This window comes from Camellia sinensis, chromosome 6, assembly GCF_055761805.1.
Source record: "Camellia sinensis isolate YWXY chromosome 6, ASM5576180v1, whole genome shotgun sequence".
NCBI classification, from domain to species: Eukaryota; Viridiplantae; Streptophyta; class Magnoliopsida; order Ericales; family Theaceae; genus Camellia; species Camellia sinensis.
Genome location: NC_138966.1, coordinates 12142109 through 12164669, shown reverse-complemented (window position 1 = coordinate 12164669; position 22561 = coordinate 12142109). Strand labels below are relative to the sequence as shown.

The 22561-nt window shown below is 37.6% G+C and overlaps 1 protein-coding gene across 4 annotated transcripts; it reads right to left on the bottom strand.

Annotated features, from left to right (window-relative positions):
* Positions 1-1162: 1162 nt before the first annotated feature.
* Positions 1163-13818, bottom strand: LOC114310352 (increased DNA methylation 3). 4 transcript variants are annotated; one of them, XM_028256320.2, is made up of 3 exons: positions 13585-13818; positions 10258-10606; positions 1163-1734 (listed from the first exon to the last, which is right to left on the bottom strand). In XM_028256320.2, the coding sequence occupies exons 1-3, from the start codon at positions 13666-13668 to the stop codon at positions 1496-1498; spliced, it is 672 nt and encodes a 223-aa protein (XP_028112121.2). In that variant the 5' UTR covers positions 13669-13818; the 3' UTR covers positions 1163-1495. The 4 variants fall into 4 exon arrangements, with proteins under 4 accessions (XP_028112121.2, XP_028112122.2, XP_082729429.1 ...); XM_028256321.2 differs by having other exon boundaries at positions 10258-10570; XM_082873303.1 differs by lacking the exon at positions 1163-1734 and adding an exon at positions 2161-2364 and having other exon boundaries at positions 13585-13786.
* Between the last annotated feature and the right edge of the window lie 8743 nt (positions 13819-22561).

Sequence of the window (22561 nt, the reverse complement as noted above, 5' to 3'; positions counted from 1 at the left end):
ACAAACCAGAAAAAATTGAGCTACTCATAAACCAAAACCAGAAAGAATAGAGAAAAATGAGCTACTTGTTGTACCAATTGCGTAATTAAATAAAATACACAAACCGATTCATATGAAATGAAATTGATTTACAGTAAATGAAATCATGGGATTATAACATACAATTTAACGAACAGAAAAACATATAAGAAAAATAAGGACAGAAGTGCAAACCGAAACCTGTGTGATACCACAATCTCTTTAAAATAAATTAGCCGCCCCAGGAAATAAGAAAGAGTAATTATTTTTTATTCTTCAATTATCATCAATGGAAAAAATAAGGAGATAGAGTTTTTTTTTAAAAAATTATTATTTATGATAAGAAGGGAGACAAGTTATTTATATTTATGTAAGACTCTTGAAAGTAGACATATTTGCTACTCCAAAAACAAAGAGATGATTTATATAAAACTCTTCATGACTTTTAAAAAATATAATAGATTTGAGAGGATAAAATTAAGATTTAAAAAAAATAAAAAATATGACAAACTATTCAAACTTTGAAAATAGTAATAGATAGATATATAGTATTTCAAAATTCAAATGATAAATTGACCTTTTTTTTTTTCTTTTTTTTTTCTGTTTTTGACTCAGAGAAATAAATATATACTATTTAATTGTTTAACCCATAAATCATTTTCATATCGTCCTTAAAAACAATCATTTTCATATGGGTCTAGCAAAGTGGTATTTCTAATGTCAGTATTACTTTGTTTCCACATCATCTGGATTTCAATGGTTGGTTGGAAATTTTGGAAAATGTGAGCTGAAAAACATAAAATTCATGATCCATGTATCATGTAAAATTTTAGCCGACTCAAACTGACTTTTTTTATCTCATCAAATAAATTAATTTGTATAGATAGAAAGAGGGTGGGTATTGTTGCTGAAATTTCTTTCAGCAACTAAACATCATAAGAAATGCTATCGAGACATTTCTGCTGTGTTTGGTTGGGGGATTTGGGAAGGGATTTGGAAAGAGAAATAGAAAATGTAGGTGAAATGTGAATAAATCATGTCTATATTTCACATAGTTTCACACACCTTTTCCCTTTCCCTTTCCAAATCTTTCCCCAAATCCCCCAACCAAACACAACATTCCTGTCAAATTAATGGAAGTTGATTCAGGAAATTTGTAAACAATAATAACCTCCAAAATTCAGCATCCATGCATGTTACAATGTACAGATCATCTGCGTAAAATATGAACACCATTCATACCAGACCAAGCAGCATACACAATATGTACACATCTCAGATGTTTTCTGAAATGGGCTGTCAAGACAGCAACCCCATTGTAGTTCACCCAGATCAGAGAGAGAGAGAGACGTATGCCATAGTGTTCAACTAGGTTATGCTCTAACAACATCGGGATGTATGCCATAGTGTTCAACTAGGTTATGCTCTAACAACATCGAGCTATAGACTCAACCAACAGATACCTGAACATGATGTATTACTCATATTTCATGATGATAGCTTCAAGAATTCCATCAGATTTGAAGATGGGTGAAAAAAGCCTTGGATCAACAGGTCCTGGCAGACTGAAAGAAAGTGTGAATGGTCCGGGTGGGCATTGTTGCTGGAATTTCATTTCATAAACACGAGAATGTCTGAAAACAGTTCTTCCACCAGTCGTTGTCACACCTCGTAAGTGGACCTTTCCATCACGTTCAATAGCACAGCTGAACTGACCTGCAGCAACAAACGTTATCAGTCAGATGAAAAAGAATTAAACCATCCCAAATGTAAGATGCGTTCTGTTTTTAACTCAAAAAGAATACAAATAGAAAATCATATGTTCACAGGTTTCTTGAAGCAAAACAATAGTCACTGTTATTAACTACATGTATTGACTCCAAATACAAATGCCATAACTCGAGCACTTCTATTCAATATCTGAAAATTATTGATGGGATCTACCAATAACATTATTTGAATCAATTATGTTCTGAGCAAATTATTTCAAGCTATCTTATTTATAGTTTCCTTTTAAAAAATTTAGGAAGCTAGCTGACCACAACAAGCTCTCATGATTATCTTTTATAAAGGTTATCTAGATATTGCCCACCATCCAAAAAATACCTATAACTAATTGGTAATCACCATAATTTCCAACAATGCAGATCCATTAAAAGACCATCATTTTTTACTTAATATTTGCCCATGTGGTGCAGCATAGTGTTCTTACCACCCTCTTCAAAGAACAAAACAAACCAAAACAAAAGGGTAAATTACACTTTGGCCCAAATCTCACTTTGGCCCCTACACATGAAATTATAACAGTCAATCCCCCGCACTTCCAGTCAAATCCTACTTTAATCCCTGCACATGAAATTGTTACCGTCAATCCCCTATAAATCTCAATTTGGTTCCTATACAAGTGTCAATGTCCCCTTTCTATTATTCAATTGTTTAAATCTTTAGCATGTGATAAGAATGTTATGACATGATGGTAAGAAAAGAAAATCATTTACATTTTCCACCAATACACACTTTATCCCAAAATTTACATCAAAATATGATTGTATTAAACTAAAACAAAATGCAGGTTGTGAACAATTAAGAAGATGAACTAGGATTTTGTATAAATTAGAATCACGAAGCTCAATTTTTCACGGTAACACAATCTTTTGTCTATTCATCTTTCTTTCTCTTTGATTTCTTTGTTACAATTTTCTATTTATTTCAAAAGCTCTACTTTCTTACCTTTTATCCCATTTTTTACCATACAAACATATATTGTTAAGTGTTAGGGGTAGTTTGGTCTTTATGTATTATTCTTATTAGTATAAGTAGTTGTGTGTAAGGGGGAAACCCTAAGTTTTTGAATCAATAATCTACAACAGCTTTCTCTTGTTCTATTCCTTCTTCTTATTCTTCTTCTTCGTCTTCTCATCTATACATTCAACATGGTATCAGAGCACTATCTTCCTCCTTGAAGATTGTTCCTTACAGCCCCATATAGTTCCTGGTACGTCTGTCATAGCCACACAAAAAAAAAAAAAAAAAAAAAAAAAAAAAAAAAAATTACAGTATGCTCGAAATTTAATGGGTAATCACCCTATAATCTCATTTTGATTATTTGGTCATTATTGATTGAATTTTCTAATTTTTTTGATTTTTCGTCAAAATTGGGTGATTTTTCGAAAATCACTGTTTGACCCTCTTTTTTCTGGTTTTGTCCCTTCTTCTCCTATCCTTGGGAGCCGACTGGAACCTTAGAGGGGTTTGTTGTCCCTGGTTTGATGTATTTTGGCCCTATCTTGGATTTTTATCGCTGTTCAGATGCTCTGCTTCGGTTTTCTGACTTATAGTTGATCTGGTTGCTCTGTTCTGGGCTTCTTTTGGACTGTTTTAGCCTTAGAAGGTGTTTGGTGTGCTAGTTGGGTGATTTGTGAACTTGTTTGATATCCGGCTTGTGTTTTTTGCATCCTCTTTTCTCATCTCATGGCTGACAGCTTGGGTCAGGACTCTAAGGTCAAGGAGGAGAGTGGACTGAGTCGTGGTCTGACTCTTGGTGATAGTCCTTCTCTCCAGATTAGTCCGGTCAAACTTAATGGTCTTAATTACTTGATTTGGTCCCGCTCCTGTAGTCTTGCCATTGCCGCCCGGCGTTTGACTGGCTATATTACTGGTAGTAGTACCCAGCCACCTACTGAGGATAGTATTTTATCTGCTCAATGGATTTCTGAGAATGCTTTAGTTATGACCTGGCTCATCAATTCTATGGAGCCTACCATTAGTCGGACTTTTCTCTTGATGGATACTGCTCACAAGATCTGGATAGCTGCCTCTCAAATGTATTCTCAACAAGGGAATGATGCACAGGCCTATGAATTGCGTAAGACGATTAGGGGTTTGGATCAGAAGGATCGCTCTCTGGCAGTCTACTATGCTGAGTTGAGTGGTTTGTGGCAAGAGCTAGATTTCTACCAGAGTTTCCAGCCAGTTTGCTCCAAGGATGCCACTATGTTTCAGCAGGCTGTGGAGAAGGAGCGGGTGTATGACTTTCTTGCTGGTCTAAATTTGGAGTATGATCAGATACGGGTTCAGGTGTTGGGTCGCTCTCTGTTTCCTACATTGCGTGAGGCTTATGCCCTGGTTCAGCAGGAGGAGAGTCGTCGTAGTGCTATGGTGCATGCTCCTGTTCTGGATCGGTCAGCGATGGTTGTCGGCCCCAAGTCACGTGATACTCCACCTTTTCTGCCTCCAGGTGGTGGTAAGGGTCCATTGGTTGATCGAGACCGGTTGAAGTGTGAGTATTGTGGGAAAGATAGACATGATAAAGACCACTGTTGGAAGTTGCATGGCCGCCCTACTCGAGGCCGTGGTCGTGGTGGTGGTGTTTGTCCTCAAGCACATGTTTCTGAGACTACTGCTAGTGCCTCGAATGATGCTAGTTCTATTTCCCCGGATGCGCTTCACACTCTCAGACGTTTGATGGCTCGACTTGCTTCTTCATCTGCCTTAGCTTCTTCCTCTTCTGCCTTTTCCAACTTTGCTCACACAGGTATTTCTGCTAGTGCCCTCAGTGCTTCTTCGTCGTCTCCTTGGATCATTGATTCCGGTGCTACCGATCGCATGACGAGTACTTCTAGTTTTTTCCATTCTTATTCACCTAGTTTTGGGCGAGATAAGGTTAGAGTGGCTGATGGCACTTTATCTTCTATCTGCGGCAAGGGTTCTGTTCGTTGCACCTCTTTACTTTCGCTTTCATCTGTTCTTCATGTTCCAAATTTTTCAACTAACTTACTTTCTGTTAGTAGTCTTACTATTGCTCTCAATTGCTCTATAACCTTTTTTCCGACTCATTGTGTCTTTCAGGAACTGGCTACGGGGAAAATGATTGGCAGTGGTAAAGCACAAAGTGGTCTGTACTTTCTGGATGCCATACCTGCCTCACCTTTGTCCTCTCAGGCTCTTCAATGCACTTCTGGCTCCTCCCTTCGTCTCCTTCATCAGTGGCATCGCCGTTTGGGGCATCCTTCCTTTAGCATTTTAAAGAAACTTTTTCCTTTATTAGTTCGTGATTGTCCTAGGAATAACTTTGTTTGTAATGCTTGTGAGCTTGCTAAGCATTAACGTACTTGTTATCCTTCAATTAATAAAAGAAGTACTTTTCCTTTTATGCTTATTCATACCGATGTGTGGGGTCCGTCCCCTGTTGTTTCTACCTCTGGTTATCGATGGTTTGTCACATTCATTGATTGTTATTCCCGTGTGACTTGGTTTATTTACTTCGTACAAAAAATGAAGCTTTCTCATGCTACAAAAGTTTTCATAAAATGGTATCCAATCTCTTCAATGCTACTATCAAAATTCTTAGGAATGATAATGGGACTGAGTATGTTGATGGCGCTTTCCGGGCATACCTCGACGACCATAGCATTCTTTATCAGACTAGTTGTGTTGGCACTCCTGAACAGAATGGAGTTGCTGAATGTAAGAATGGCCATCTACTTGAGGTTGCTCGCTCTCTCTTGTGGTGAGGGGGAGCCTAGGAGTTCTGTTGAGTTGTCTTTTTTCCTTCCTCCTCAACAGGCCATTATTTGTGGTGAGGGGGAGCCTAGGAGTTCTGTTGATGAGGAGTCGGATATCGGTGGTCGTTTGGACAAAGCTGATCTTAAGACTTATTCACGGCGTCAGAAAGAGCCGGCTTCTCTTGTGCCACCAAGTCAATCATCATCTCCTATGCCAGTTCCACACCCAGTTTCCACTAACTCTTCAGGTAATAATCCTCATCTCATTTCTTCACCTGTTGTTGATGGTCCTATTACGGATGATTTGAGTCTTCCTATTGCTCTCAAAAAGGGGGTTAGAGCTTATACTCAACACCCTATTTCTAAATTCGTGTTATATGATTCGTTGTCTTCTACGTATCGTGCTTTTGTTTCGTCCCTTTCTTCTGTGTGTATTCCGCAGGGTTGGAAAGAAGCCATCAAAGATCCTAAGTGGAAGGTAGCTATGGTAGAAGAGATGCAAGCTTTGAGTAAAAATAACACATGGGAGTTGGTGTCACTTCCAAATGGGAAACACCCAGTCGGATGTAAGTGGGTGTTCACCATTAAGCACAATGCAGATAGGACGATTGAACGGTACAAAGCAAGACTAGTGGCCAAGGGATTTACCCAAACATATGGAATAGATTATTAAGAAACTTTTGCCCCGGTAGCAAAGATGAATTCCATTCGAGCTATTCTATCATGTGCGGCTAATTTGGGATGGTCTCTACAACAACTAGATGTGAAGAATGCTTTTCTTCATGGGGATTTGGAAGAGGAGGTATATATGGATGTACCTCCAGGATTCTCATCTCAGTCTACAGTTGGAAAGGTTTGTAGATTAAAGAAGGCTTTGTACGGTTTGAAACAATCTCCTAGAGCCTGGTTTGGTAGATTCCTCAAGGCAATGCTGGGATTTGGGTATCAGCAAAGCAATGCGGATCACACTTTGTTTGTCAAACGCAATGTACATAAGGTAACAGTGCTTATTGTATAGGTGGATGACATAGTTGTGACAGGTAATGATGAGGAGGAGGTGACCCATCTCAAGATGCAGTTAGCCAAGGAGTTTGAGATAAAAGAACTTGGTCCATTGAGATACTTTCTTGGGATTGAAGTTGCTAGATCTGACAAAGGCATCTTTATTTCTCAAAGGAAGTACATTCTAGATTTTCTTGAGGAAACGGGCATGTTGGGCTGCAGACCAGCTGATTCACCAATTGAGACTAATCATCATCTTTGTAGTGGAATTGGTGAGCCTGTGGAGAAGGAAAGGTACCAAAGACTTGTGGGAAGACTGATATATCTCTCTCATACTCGTCCAGATATTGCCTATGCAGTTGGAATAGTGAGTCAGTTTATGCATGATCCTCGTGTAACTCATTTGGATGCAGTCTATCGCATTTTGAGGTACCTTAAATCTGCCCCTAGAAAAGGAATTTTGTTCTCTAATCATGGTCACTTGAGGTTGGAAGCATTCACAGATGCAGATTGGGCAGGCTCTATAGATGACCGACGCTCTACATCCGGTTATTGTGCTTTTGTAGGGGGAAATCTAGTCACATGGCGTAGTAAGAAGCAGGGGGTCGTTTCTAGATCTAGTGCTGAAGCTGAATACAGGGCTATGGCACATGGAACATGTAAACTAATGTGGCTTCAATCTTTGTTGAGTGATATAGGGCTTGATTGGAGTGGTCCCATGACTTTGTATTGCGACAACAAGGCTGCTATTAGTATTGCACACAATCCTGTTCAACATGACCGGACTAAGCATATTGAAATTGACAGACATTTCATTAAGGAGAAATTGAATAAGGGTGTGATATGTGTGCCTTTTGTTAAGTCTGAAGATCAACTAGTGGATGTTTTTACTAAGGGTCTTAGTAGTAAAGTCTTTCACCATATTTGTTGCAAGTTGGGCATAAGAAACATCTTTGCACCAACTTGAGGGAGAGTGTTAAGTGTTAGGGGTAGTTTGGTCTTTGTGTATTATTCTTATTAGTATAAGTAGTTGTGTGTAAGGGGGAAACCCTAAGTTTTTGAATCAATAATCTACAGTAGCTTTCTCTTGTTCTATTCCTTCTTCTTATTCTTCTTCTTCGTCATCTCATCTATACATTCAACATATATATATATATATATATATATATATATATTGTATTATATAACTCTTATGTGCTTATCACGTAGGACAAAGTGTATTGGTGAGAAACATAAATGTTTTTCGTCTTTTACCTTTATTTCATAGTCACATTTTTGTCACATTACTGGATTTTGTTAAAGATTTAAAAATGAAGTTACAGAAGAGAGACATTTACACTTGTGTAGGGATCAAAATGAGATTTGAGTAAAAGTGCAGAGGGTTGACTGTCGTGATTTCATGTGTAAGGACTAAAGTGAGATTTGACCAAAAGTGCAGGGAGTTAACTGTCATGATTTCATGTGTAGGGACTACAGTGAGATTTGGTACAAAATGCAGGGGTGCAAAGTATAATTTAACAAAAAAAAAAAACAAAGCAATGTTCAATAGGGTCAACCAAGTTCCTTTCATAAGCATGCTCTAGACTTAAGAAGCATAGACACAGACATGGGCCCAGGACACGGAAAAATTGGAAGGAAAAAAAAAAAGTATATAGAGACGGCAAAGTACAGCAAAAAAATAATTTTTTTATATATTTTTATTTCCTATGCATATGAATTTAAATTTAGGGCACAAAAAAATAAGAAGCATCAATGTATATGTGGGTGTATTCTTATTTTTCCACTTTCATTCCTCTTAATTTTCATATATTTTACCTTAGTCAAATCATCTTTTTAAATTAAATAACAATAAATATAAAAAAAACCCTCCCAAAGGTGTCCTGAGACGTGTTCAAACACTAGACACGTTCGTGAAGTGTCCCCCAAAGTGTCACGCAAAAAAAAATAAATAAATAAATAGTAATTTAAAAAATTGACAAGCCACATGGCGTGTCCAACATGTGGACAAGCGTGTTCCATATATGATATGTTTGACAAACATGTAATTTTGTGAATTGTAAGATCCTTTACAAGATGTATAGGTGTTCTCTATAACATGCAGTTGCACACCACATAAAATAATGTGTATATGGTCCTTTAAGTGCATAGGTATACTCAGGCCCAGATATGGTTTGCCTGGACAACTTGTTCAGCACGTGTAGGTTTATGTTGCATGAGAGGTCTTGCATGCCTCATAGGCAATCAATCTTAAGTTTTCAAAACTTCTAGGACTGGGCAATTCTTTAAAGAAAGGGAAACACATTATCTGAGATAAAAACTCTTGTAAGAATTATACTGCTGCAGCCAACATGCATTGGTTGCAATAGCTTTACATTGAATTGGTCCAAGTGTAAGAGTACATGGTCTCTTGGTGTCAAACAAATGCCAAAATCCCCAGACATGCACCCATTTCCTCCAAGAATGGATCTAGGGGACCCCTAAAAATTTGAAAAATATCATATATTATACTAGAAAATTTAAAATAATTTAAAATTATAAGGTTTTACACCCCCAAACATACTTTGCACCCCTATAGTGATAATCTTGGATCCGTCCCTAATTTCCTCCATCTATAATCTTGGTTAAAATGAAAAGCATCTGTAACATAATGCATACTGTAGTAAAACAGCGGTTTGAATTATTACTAAAAAAAATTTTAAAAAAATAACTAATATAAATTAGATGAAATCCTATAGATAATTGTAATAATTGAACTATGAAAAATTACAAAAAAAAAAAAACTTATTGGTAAAGGCATGTGTATTCATTGTCGTTAAGAGTAGATCACACCTCTTTGAATACGTGACTTGGTGCAACGAGTTATGGTGGCTTACACCTAGGATTCAACTGCCCATTATTGCAAAGCTTGCAGTCGCAAATGCAGAGGTCTTAGGAATAGCTCCTTGTTTGTCCCAAGATCAAATAAAAATCATTTACATATTTTATTTTAAGAATTTAAGACATCGAGAATAAAACGAGTTCAATATGTGAGTGGACCATGTATAAAAGACAATTCTGTCTTTTCATTAAAAAAAAATACATACTATTGTGTGAATGCATATGTAGTAAGGTATTCCCAAAATCTCATTGAGGAGAGATAAATATCATAAACTGATAGACGAGCAGTATTCCAAAGAACTTCAGCAAAATTGTTGCTTATCAATATTTACATGTAACAAGAGTGAGTAAAAGTCATATGATGGAAAAAACATATGGCCACACCATCTTGAATACACACATCAGTTTACAACATGAACACAAATTCCTAGCCTTCTGATGTCTATTTGAATGCATTTCAGTACCCCACTCATGTGTCATATAGGTAACTCTAAGCTAATGATATATCTCTATAATGTATTATTTAGTACTTCTTAAAGCTCATGGAGTTACTCAAGGGTGTTAAAATATAACCAAAAACAATTATATAATATCAATGAATCATGTATACTTCATTGACACAAATACTTATGCAAGAAAATACAAAAACACAAAGTGCAACCCAATGTTTTGGAATCCTTAAATTGGATTCTCATCCTTAGCTTGAATTGAATGTCCCTAACACAGTTCTATTATAGTATGCAACGCAGAGAAATTTGGGTTTTTAATCCCATGCAACTTAAGGAGTTGCCTTTTGGTAAGAAATAGTACAAACATTTATATAGCAAAATCATTAAACAGGGGGAGAGCAACAAACCTGGATCCTTCCTGACCCCAGGCAGAGCAACCCGAAAAAAATATGCAGATTTGCCGACTCCAATGTCCACAGCTCCAACAGCTGGCCCAGTTCCCCCTCTTGTAGCTGTTCCAGTCAAGACAACAGATGCCTTTGAATTAAACCGATCCACATTTGGAGCTGGTAAAAGGGGCATCATGAAAGGCCCATCCAAACCATCTGTCCTTGGGACCTGTGACATTTCAAAAGATTCACAGTGCTGCCTTCTTTCCAATTCACCTTCAAACTCCACTGACAAGTTGCCATTTGCATGGGAATCTTTTCCTTCCATTTTCTGATGAAAATCATGGAAAGAAAAAAAAGAGCAAATCTGAAATTTCACATGAAGTACAATTTAGGGCATCAAGAATTGAAGATTTGGAATAATTTTGAGTCTCTATATCATTATAGTAGGTTTTAGTAGTTAAGGGTATTATGGTAATTTCAACATTGCCGGACATAGGTTGTAGGGTTGCCCATGGATTTTATTTCGGGCCAAGTTATTAAATTGGATCATTATATGTGTTTTATTATATCTAGAATAATCTTAGTGGTCAAAAAATCAAAATTTCTATTTTGATATTGAAGTAGAATTATAAGTCATTAAAGTTTCCTACTATGATTGAGGTAGAATTGAAAGTCATAGTTGGTCTACAATATTAGTAGTTGCCAAATATTTTTAGTTTCTAAATTTGAGTTTTAGTCCTTATAGAATTAGGAGAGTCTTTAGCCTATAAATATATGTATAATCTCAATGATTTAATAGAATAGTTGATGTTATGAGAATTTGAGATTGTGTTTGTGTGTGATTGGCCTAACCCTTGTGAGGGTGAAACACCTCTCTCTCTGTCTTCTTCTTCCAATACTTCTCTTTCTTCTCACATCATTGTTCACAGTACCGAGAACAGACACCCAACAGCCACACAACAGCCACGAAACATTTGTGTTTTCATTCCCAAAATCCTACCTTTTTACAAACCCTTAAACTCCTATATTTTTAATACTTTTGCAGCCACAAAATCCCACTAAATCCAGCCCTATAAATCTATTGTTGTTGCTGCCAGTGTATTTATCCCGTGCTCACTACTTGAGGGAAAGTAATCCCTATTCGTCCCACATCATTGTCTCTCCTCCACACAACCTTTTTATATAATCCATTCCACCACCTCTACATCTCTGGACTAGAGTTATGGAATGGATCGAATTTCAACTTCAAATTATTTTGGCCAGCTGACAACATAAGTTGATCATGAATAATAACAATTGCCATAAATCTTGGGCCAACATACAAACACTGAAATACAGATACAGAAATAAAATAATAAATGAACTCAGGTCCCTACAACGTTGTATGTCAAGGAAATTTTTAATTTTGAACAAGTGAAACTCATCATCAGCAGAAAAATATTTAAACCACATAGAGAAGAGCATGTGAGTTTAGTTAAGGGGAATTGGAGACAAACAACATATGTTGCCCAATCCCCACCTCGGGCCACTTGACCACAAGGGTGTATACATGCATACACAGATGCACATATAAAGGAAGACATAACGAAGGTGTAAAGACTCAGAGCATGTAGGTTAAATTCACGATATGCAAATAGATAAGTAGTTTGAAACAAAATCAAATTTTCCAAAGATTTTAACATTCAACCACGTCTTACTATGACAGCATACCATATAATGATAAAATCATACACCAATAAAGAATTCATTTTTAACAAATGCATTATTACTTTTGGAAAGGCTTATTCGAAAGAGATATATATATATATATATATACATCCAGGTTATATGATGTAAATTATAGGATATTGCATCTTTTTTTCAAAGTACAAATATATGTGAGATATAAATTGTTCACAAGCCATCATAGTTCTCATATAAAGTAACATATGACGACGACCAGGTACTATGATTTTTTAATTTTTCTAATTCAATAAAGGGATAACCAAAAATCACATGATCATCTAGCCAATTACAAGTGTTCTTTAATATGGAGATGACTGTCCATATCAACATGGTTTAGAACTTCTGAATTTTTTCAGTCTAATATGGAGATGACAGTCCAATACTCAAAAGAGGATATATTTTCCACAGCCTTATTTATGCAATACCTTGCATTGTGTTTGTGTGTTTATTAAACTTTTCTTTACTTTAGAGCCATGCAAATTGCTTCCCTTTATTAGAGGAGAGAGACCGTTGTCTTGAGAGTGAAAAGCAAGCACAAGCGCAAGCGATAGAAAGCATAGGAACGTGCGAACTACCAGAAAATGGTGAAATCATGTCATTCCTTTACGTTGTGTTTGGATCATAGATTTGTATAAGAGTTTGGAAAGGAAAATGAAGAAAAAATTGACTTACATTTTATTTACATTTGCCTCACATTTTTCCTTTCCCTTTTCAAACCTCTACTCAACTTCATGATCCAAACACAACCTTAATGCTATGTTTGGTTGGGGGCATTTGGGGAGGGATTTAGAAAGGGAAAGGGAAAAGGTGTGTGAAACTATGTGAAATGTAAGTATATTTTTTTCACATTTCACCTACATTTTCTATTTCCCTTTCCAAATCTCTCCTCAAATCTCTCAACCAAACACAGTATAAAGAGACACATGAATGACCCATCTAACTCAATGTCGTTTAAAATAAACAAACACGCTAAGGACATTATGAAATCAAGAACCATGGACATTATCAAATCCTTGCTCATAACACTCTTCTGTACTCTCTTTTCTAATGTCACCAAAATTTCCACCCATCCCAGCCACCCAATATACAATTAATGGAGTTAATTCACAAAAAAATAAAAAGAGTGCAATATATCACCTTCTACATCAATCTATAAACAATCAAACGAATAATCGAGCTGATTATGTAATAATAAATTTTAGTTTAAATTTCGAAATTTAGTTCTGATATTATAACAAAATAATATTTGGTTTTCATTTCTCTCCTAGAGATTGAAAATAAAGAGTGATGAGAGAATTGTATTTCTTTCCATTTCTCTCCTATTTGATAAGAGAATCCAAACAAGTGATTGAAATCTATTTATCTCCATTTCATTTCTTTTCTCTCCAAATCACTCAAACCAAAAGAAGTGTGTATAATTGGTTGATTTTTTTTTTTTACTTCAACTGTTATCTGGTTCATTGTCAACAGAAAAAGCCCTAATCCATGGCGACGTGTAGCGAACAATTGAAGTATGATGAGATCATCAACGAGGGTTAAAGAAACAATTAATTCTACTAAAATGAAAACTATATGGCAGGCAGAGAGTGAGAATGGAAACGAGAAAAGATTAATTACCAAAACGTAAGTCTCCGAAAGCCAAGGAAGAATCGATCTGTTTCTGCCTGTGCTGCACTGTCTTTGCTTTGGGCACGTACACATTATTGTGGAGCAAGGCTTTAAATTTTATTTTTGGGGCAATTAGAAATCAACGAGAATTATAACAATAATTTTTGGATTAACCTGAATCTGAATTTGTGAGTGACTCTTCCCAAGAAGATATTTATTTATGAATTGGGATTAAATAAATTTAGTGAATGTATACTTAGTTGTTAGAATTTGGTGCAATTTCAGCAGTTTTAGAGTAAAATTATTAATTAAAATCGTAGATTGATAGATTGATAAATAATCAAATCATGGTTTAGGCGGCTTGGGGCAGGTTGAAGAATATTTTTAAGTAATTATCAAATATTTATATAATATATAATACTATTTTACATAATATTATATATATATATATATAACTATTAATTTGTAACAAATTTCATTTTTTAAATTTCTTTCACACTCATTTTTATTTTGATATTTCATTAGAGGTCGAAAAATATATATGTATTAACTATAATAGAGCGGAACTGTTTCAAAGATGAATTATAAATTTTAAAGCTTAATTCGCGATTAGTAGATAGAATAGTACGGATTGTGTGTGATCTTAACAAATTGGGTGAATTTTATGTAGCCCTACCTATGGTTATTCGGTAAGCGTTGTGACCCTCTCTGTTGTATATTTATAATGGTAAAATTTCATTACATATTCAATAGTGGGTGTAATAATCTTTTCTAATTTAAAATAATTATAAATTTATACTTTTATTTCATATTTATTAGATATGTAATAAAAATTTTCCACTGCATATATGGAATGAAGATGATCAAAATCAATTGATGTTGGCTTTTTTGGCTTTCGAGAGTTAGTAATGTAAATTTAACTGTGCCAGCAAGGATCAATTAATCCTTATAAATTTATAATTAAACCAATTATCAAACGATTGTGTGGAAGTTCTTTCAGCCTCAATGAAGAGGACTTTTATTAGTAGCCTGCTAAGAGAAAATTATGAATAGTAACAAGTAAATATAATTCAGAAATTGAATTTCATTAAGCAAATGAAAACTTACAATGAAATTACAATGACCCAGCTTCGACGAGATTCACAACAACAAACTATTGAAAAATTACCCCTAGGAAATGAAGTGCAGTACAGGAATTGAAGTGCTGGAAATATAAAACTTGAAAGAAAATAAAGTAAATAAAATGGTTTCTGGATCTGAGTCTGGGTCCTTCATTCTGGGGTCTTCTCTGCTATTTATACTCTTCAATGATAGCCGTCGAAGTGGGTTTCCAACTGTCGAATAGTCCTCCCATGATTGCTAAACATGTTATCTCACAGTCAGTCCCACTACGCCACTCTTTGCAAATAGGCTTCCCTCCTGAATTTTTAATTTAAATTTATGAGTAACCGTTAAGCCACATCATCTTGTATCTCTCGACTGTTCTAGTGTTACGCAGATCCGATACTACCAATACAAACTGCCACGTGTCTGTCTTTGATTGGAGACTTGCATTAATTCCCTCCATTGCCCTTTACGTGCCACGTGTCACTCTACGATTGGCTTTTACAAATTATACGACCAACATTACCCCACGTACTAATGTACCCAATACTTGGTGATATTAGTGGACTAGTGTATCCTACCAACGTTCTAGGACGTGCATGGACTCTATATATTCTAGAAGTATAACTGCATTTTGAATAATGAAGTAGTGAACTTCATTAAATCCTGGTGCTTTGCACTTTCATTCTTTGAGTAAACGAAAAGACTAGTACATCCCCAATGGCCAATCACACCTTCTCTTACATTGATCGAGCATACGAGGACAATAAATGCATTAACGTTCTTTCGAGGCCTGTAATCATTTTCGCCTCCATTTATACAAGTCATGGAAACTTTTGCAAATTACCAACCTTTAGACCAAAAATCTACCAACTACAAACCTTTGGACCAAGCATTTTACAGGAATGGATCTTGGAAGCTCCTCTTCTGCCCCACTACTCTCCGCACGGGACAAAGCCGCCTGTTTTTCCTCCCAGTCCACTGGCCGGGAAAGTTGGTCAAAACCTGATGAACCCCAATTAAGGGAACAGATTCATCATTGATTTGTTGAATTCAATGATCCCCTTTCAATGATCCCCTTTCTATTCCTCCTTCTGCTCGGAGCTCAGTGGTTTACTCATGTGTACCCATTGATCACCAACATAGTCTGCAAGACAACTTGCTTGTGGCGTGGTATACGTCTTCCATGCCAGCGAAGATAGTGTGAGAAACTCTTCATCCAGACGAAGCACAAGGACATAATTCGTCATTCTTGGCTAAGAAGGAAAAACTTTGCCCTTCTGACTGGCTCAAATGCGTGAATGACCCCCAGTTCCCCTCTTCCTTCGGGATGAATCCCTCTGTACCTCCTCTCCCTCAGAATCCTTATTGGATGAAGGAATTGAAACTTACTTTTTTCGAGAATCAGTTTTTTCCTTCATACCAACCTCCAGCTTTTCCAACTGCATTTGAGTGATACAAAGCTTAGCTTATGCTTACTGCGTCTCTTACTTACCTTTTAATGTTCTTGGAGACAAGATTCCTCTCAAGAACTTCCAATGGGCATGTGATGTTATGACTCGGGGTTATGTTCTCAACCCCATTGCCCAGACAGAGCTTCAAGCTTTCACAGATCAACTTCCACTCTTTCTTCATTGGTACAAAATTTCTTTGACTACTAGTGACTCTTTGGACAAAATCACAGCCAATCGAATTCAGACTCAGTACGAAGCAGAGAACCTTATTGAAGAATATGATGACTTCAAGAATAAGGATTCACGTACTGGGATGATTTAAATATGGACGAAATGGAGCAAGGCTTGAAAGAGACAGAGTTCGAGGTGAAAGCTGAACAGCTTTTTCACCAAATAAGAGCATACCAGCTGCAACAACCTAACTTTGATAGGATAGAAGATAGAATAAAGAAATAACATAAGTTCATTGAACACAATTGGGTTAAATTTAATGAACGTGTTACTTTTTCTATTCCCTATTATTATGAAATCGAATTCATAACCAAGTAGGCTTTTCTAATGTAATTACTTACATATAAATAAAGCTAAGGTTTTCTTTCCCTATGTGGCATGATCTGATTTTATGTTCCAATTGCATGCTTGTGACCATTTTATGCACACAATTCAAATAAAATTAGAGCTTCGAATTAACCAATTTTTGCTTCGAAGCCTGATTTGAACATCTCCAAAGTATGGAATACTTGGAACCTGATTTGAATATCTCCAAAGTATGGAATACAATTGACAATTTTTGCCTTAGGTCTTCTCATTCCAATCACATGGTCAACATAATTTAACAGCTTTGAATTAACCAACCTTTTTATCAAAGTTACTTTTAAGTGCTTCGAAATATAGAACTACTTTTAAAAGTAACAATCCTGTTTTCCAAAAAAGGGTTTATTTTGACAGAAAATCCCAAAAGGAATTTTCATGTTCAGGCAAGTCTTTTTGGATTTTGATCCTTTACTTGACTTGTTACTGGCTTTGCAACTTTGAAGTCTAAAACATTAAATAAGAATCAAATTCCAGCTACAGAATACTTCAAAGTTCACTTCGAAGGATTTTATCTTTTACAAAAAACCTAAGAGCAAGTCCCCAATTCTTTCGAAGCAGATCAAATCTAAACATTCTTCCATTCTTAGGCATAAAATGTGCTTCGAAGTCAACTACCTGCTCTTGAAGCCCTAGTTGGATGTTTGAAATCTGGCTTTGGAGCCAAATCCTGGCTTCAAAGCCAAATATTTGTTTTCGAAGCCAATTGTAGACGTCTCCGAACGTCCCGGGAAAATCCCGTTTTGTTCATGGGGCTCACTACAATTCAGACTCAGATGTCACGATTCTGAATCTAATCCCGCAAAGTGCAATGCGAGGCTGATAAATCACCAAAGAGTTCAAATCTGGCAAATCTTTTTGAAAAACTGATTTTTAGAAAGAAATGCCAAACATGGACTGCTTTGCCAGATACAAAGTCACCACCTAAATATTTTATTTTGGGGGAATTTAGGAAACCCTGACTCGTGCCTAAGGCCACGTGTCCATCACCACCAAAGTTGCCTCGGCTCGGGAACTTGGGTACGATTGGGGAAGGTCATGCAATGAGCACCCCTGCTCGCCCGATCAAAGATCGGCCACTACTAAACATGATATCGAGTTTTTGAAAACACATGCGTTCTTATTCCGGTTTATTAGCCTAGGATTACTATGTGATGCACACAACATACAAGTATAGACTAGATCGCCTGAGTTGGAACAAAATATTTCATGTTTGTTTATTTAAAAATGGTTTGATGGTGCTACTCGCAAGTAGGCTAAGACGTGGATTTGCCACCCTCAAGGAGGCTTAGAAAACAGGGTGATTTGCCACTCTCAAGTGGGCTTAAAACTCGCAATTGATGAATTATTCAAATTCAAGTAATCTAACCTTCACCCACAGGCATTCAGGCAGGTATATCACATAATCAGTTAGCCTCATGGCAAGCATGCTATCATGGCAATCATTCACACACATGCAAGGATGCTAAAGCATAAATACTCACCGAGTACTCCGAGCCAAAGAAAGAAGCTAATTAGAAATCATGCATGAATCCTAACTATGCTAAGATGCCTAATGCAACACATGCAGGATGCAACTAAGATAGGCTCGGCTATTCTAAAATAGCATATGAGATATTACAGATAACATGTATTCAACTTGGAATTGAAATACAATGCAGTTAGTATGATGCGCCGAGACCGGTGCATGCAAGACAGATGAATGGATGCAATCATGCGAGCATAAGGATGCTAATTGAAACATGCCTTAAAACTAACCATCATAAGCTGGTAAATAAAAGAGAGAAAGACGTGGGGTTGGAAGACATGCAGCACACACACACACACTTATTACAACAGTTGGCCCTCTCGACGGAGAGTCTGAATAAATAATACAACACCAACTAAGCTAATCTAATTAAGTTAGTTATTACACAACCAAAATGAATAATAAATTACAGCTAATTATTACACAATTCTAATTAATTAACAAACTAATTAGGTAAGCAATTACACTAGCATGAAAACTATATGAATGTGGACTGCCTCAGCTCTGCCTTGAATGATAAATGATGCATGCATGCTCGAGTCGCCTTGTCGGGAAATCCATCGCGATGCCCCGGCTTACCTTTGTTTGCAATTGATTTCAGAAATTTGCACAAAGCTCCAGAAAGATGAAACTCCACTCCGGGAAACTGTGGGAAGGCTGCCGACCAGCTTATAGGCATGGGAGACCAACTACCGACCGCCTTTTGTGGTAGAAACCAAAGAAGGTGGTCGGCCTGCCAAAAAACCTGGTCGGCCGACCAGTTTCTTCTCTTGGATTCTGTTTTTCTGTAACAAAGGGAAAGAGAGAGGCACGACAAGGTATTTGCAACACATGTGTGCTTGACCACTCTCCCCATCATTGCATAAGCTCTAGAGAGTGTAGTCCTCGACCCTCGGGCCACCGGTCGCGCATCTCGATGCATGATGGCCGAGGAGTCGAATTGCACGACTCAATGTGAAATGAATGCACATACAAGCACCTAAAGCGAACAACTCCGTCATGGGTAGGCAAGAGTGTCAGCGACCGAGAATCGAGGCACGTTTCGTCACTTTGAGTACGAAACGTCCCTCGTTTCCCGTGTTCGGACTAACTCCTATTCCGAACACGATGCAACAAACAATGACATGCACAATGCGACTTTAAGTATGCAACCTAAATACTTTGCAACTAAGTGATGCAAACATGCAAAGGATGACATGCAAGCATGCAACTAGCATACACAATGCTATGAACTAACAATGGCATACTCAATGCACATGGTACTTAGCATACACAATGCACCTAAAAACTAACATACACAATGAGATGAACAAGGCATGCACAATGCAATGATCAATCATGCGACAATGTGGCATACTCAATGCTATGGAATACAATGGCATACTTAATGTAAAATGGACTTAAACTGAAATGAATGGGCCTCAGCCACACCCAAATCAGTGGCCAAACATGATGAAAACAAGACTCCCAAAACTCATGCTAGCATACACAATGCAAGGACCTAAGCCCAAGGGCATAAAATGCAACTCTACAAAATAATTGAAAGGATGAAATATGGCATACAATGACACATGTTCCAGCTCTGAAATGACATACAAAATGGCTCTGAATCATGCAAACAACTCATACAATGCATGTTGAAAGGCTCAAGTACCGAAGCTAGTGAAGCACATTACACTAGAGGCATGCAAGGCGATGCTCAAATGACAAAACCAACTCCAAACAGACCTTAAGCAGGCCCAAAACAGTGGCAAAATGAGCCAAGATGGTGGCTTGAAAGGCATAAGAATGAAGCTCAATGCAAAGGCTCATAAATGGGGTATAATGATACAACTCTCAAACACATTGAAAGAGTGACAAACATGAGAATATGGCCAAGAAATAAACTCTCAAATATCATGCTCAATGATGCTAAAACATGCAAACACCTCAAGTTAAGCATGCAAGAGGATTCAAAACTCAAGGCTAAGCAAGGCTATTACACTACAACCATACATGGCAAGCATCATTCGACCAAGGGACCTCAAAACAGAGCTAAGAAAGCCCAAAATATGAACAAAATCAGTTTGGAGCATGGCCAAAATATGCTAGCATAGAGGGCCAAAACAACATGCATTATAAGTTAGTGAACATGATTTACACTACAAGCATGTGAAGGATATGAGAGGCTACCAAATTAGCCAAAAACAGAATCATGGCATGCCAAATGATGGCCAAAAACCCACTGAAACATGACCAATACATGCAAGAATGAGGTGTTACTTTGATAGGCTATGCAAGGGATTGTTCTACACATGCAAGAGGCAAACAAAAGATGACCAAACCAGCCATAGACAGAGTCTAGAAAGGTCCTAAAAGTCACTAAAAAGGGCCTAAACCAAGGCTAGGAAGTGTGGAAATATATGCTCCCTTGGAAAGCCAAAAATGTAAGCAAACAAGGCCAAAAGAGAGAGGGTCACCCCTCTTGATTTTGGCCCTCAAAACCACATGCCAACCACTAAAAATCTGTTGGATTTCAGTGGCTAAAGGGCCAAGCAAAGCTCAATACAAAGGTCTCATGGCATGGCTCAAAACAAGGCTAAATAGAGCATGCAAGAAGGTAGATGACCCCCAACACCAAAGAGCCTTAAACAAACATGAAAATCACTTAAATATGAACCTTTTTCAGTTGACAACAAAGCTCAAATAAGCATGCAAATGAGGCTAAGAGAAGGATCAAAATAATGCTTAAAAGAGGGAAAAGTGATTACCCTTGAAGCTCAGCAAAACCAGCAAACTTTGGGACCAAAAACCAGCTCCTTAACCTCTGAAAACAACCTCCAAGAACCTCAAATCAATGGTGGAAGTGTATGGCTATGAGGTGTAGTGTAAAAGGGTCAAAAACAATGCACCTTATGAGCCAAAATATAGAGATATAGAGAGATATGTATTATTTTGCCTTAGAGAAATTCTGAACCTGGTTCAAGGAGGTGGAGGGCCTCTTTTATAGACAAACAAGGCCAAAGATTCTTCAAGAAGCTAAAAAACAAGGCTCAAGATCCTCCATGTATGGAGGATACAGTCTGTGCCTTCCAGCTGGCACCCACTCAAACAGACAAAACAGGAGGGAGCTGGCCGACCAGAAAAGGTGGTCTCCCAGATAAAAGGTGGTCGGTCAAAAGAAATGGTGGTCTCCACACTGAAAGAAAGCCAATGATGGGGTGGGAAACCAGAAAATGTGGTCCAAAGACCAAGAAAACCAGTTTCCCGACAAGAAAATCGACTGGCGGGGAAAAGTTGTCTCCAAGGAGAAAAGGTGGTCTCCCACCCTTGTACCACCTCCCAAACAAGGAAAACAAGGTCCATGCCAAAAATGAACCAACACGGATACAAAACGAGAGTTCGGGAGGCAAAGCGCGCGGCCGGGGGCCTCGAAAACTGGCTGTTGAGCACAAAAAGTGGCGTACGACCACAAAAGTGGTCTCCTGGACCACAGTGTCCCTCTAGACAGAGGAAACAAGGTGTATTCCAAAAACTGTGCCAAACGGAGAATGTTAAGCGGTCCCGAGCCGAGACGCGCGGCCGACGGCTCCGAAAACTAGTCTCCAAACGGGAACAATGGCCTACGACCACGAAAAGTAGTCTATGACCACTGAGAGATTGTCTACAAGACCTCTCCCTCCCTCCGAGAAGAGAAAACAAAACTTGGTCCGCGGACCGAGTTAAAGCACAAAAAGTTCCGAGGCTCGGAGGCAAGGCTCTCAGGCAAAACTTCGAAATCTCAGAACAAGCGGAACATGCACCATCACCGAGCGCTCAATCGATGACGTCTGAGTCTTAAGGCCGGTCAAAAATGGGGTGTCTACACCAATCTGAGTGTTTGAGATACGTTTCCCTCCCAAACAATCACCCTTGAAAGAAATTTTTCATGTTATACTTTCAGGACTCCTTTGAATTTTAAGACAAAGGCTTAAACTCATATGGGTTCCAAAATCAGTCAAACAATTATCTCGGGTCTTTTTATCCATTTAGACTGATTGAACATCTTTCGGACAAAAAGGTTTAAAAACCCTTTCCCTTCGCGCTTTTAACTTACTTGCTCGCCCAAAACACAAACCCTTCATTTCTATTGCTTTCTCCTCCTCTTTACTCTTTTTTTCAGCTTCGTCCTTCGAAAACTTCTGCTAATGGCTTCTTCCTCCTTAAAAGTACCAATTGTGGAGCGTGTGAGCCCATCCGTAGCTTTGAAGAGGGTTATTGCTGAAGAATGTGAGATGTACAAAGCTAGCAAACAAAGTGCTATCGATGGGCACATTTTCATTCCCCGTCG

Bases quoted from the DNA above. Each gene is read 5' to 3' on its own strand.
- LOC114310352 (XM_028256320.2), bottom strand. From the start codon at position 13,668: ATGTGTACGTGCCCAAAGCAAAGACAGTGCAGCACAGGCAGAAACAGA. The intron at 10,607-13,584 runs GTAATTAATCTT...GTGAAATTTCAG, and splicing joins TTTCGGAGACTTACGTTTTG to ATTTGCTCTTTTTTTTCTTT. The intron at 1,735-10,257 runs GTTTGTTGCTCT...TTGTTGCTGCAG, and splicing joins TGGGGTCAGGAAGGATCCAG to GTCAGTTCAGCTGTGCTATT.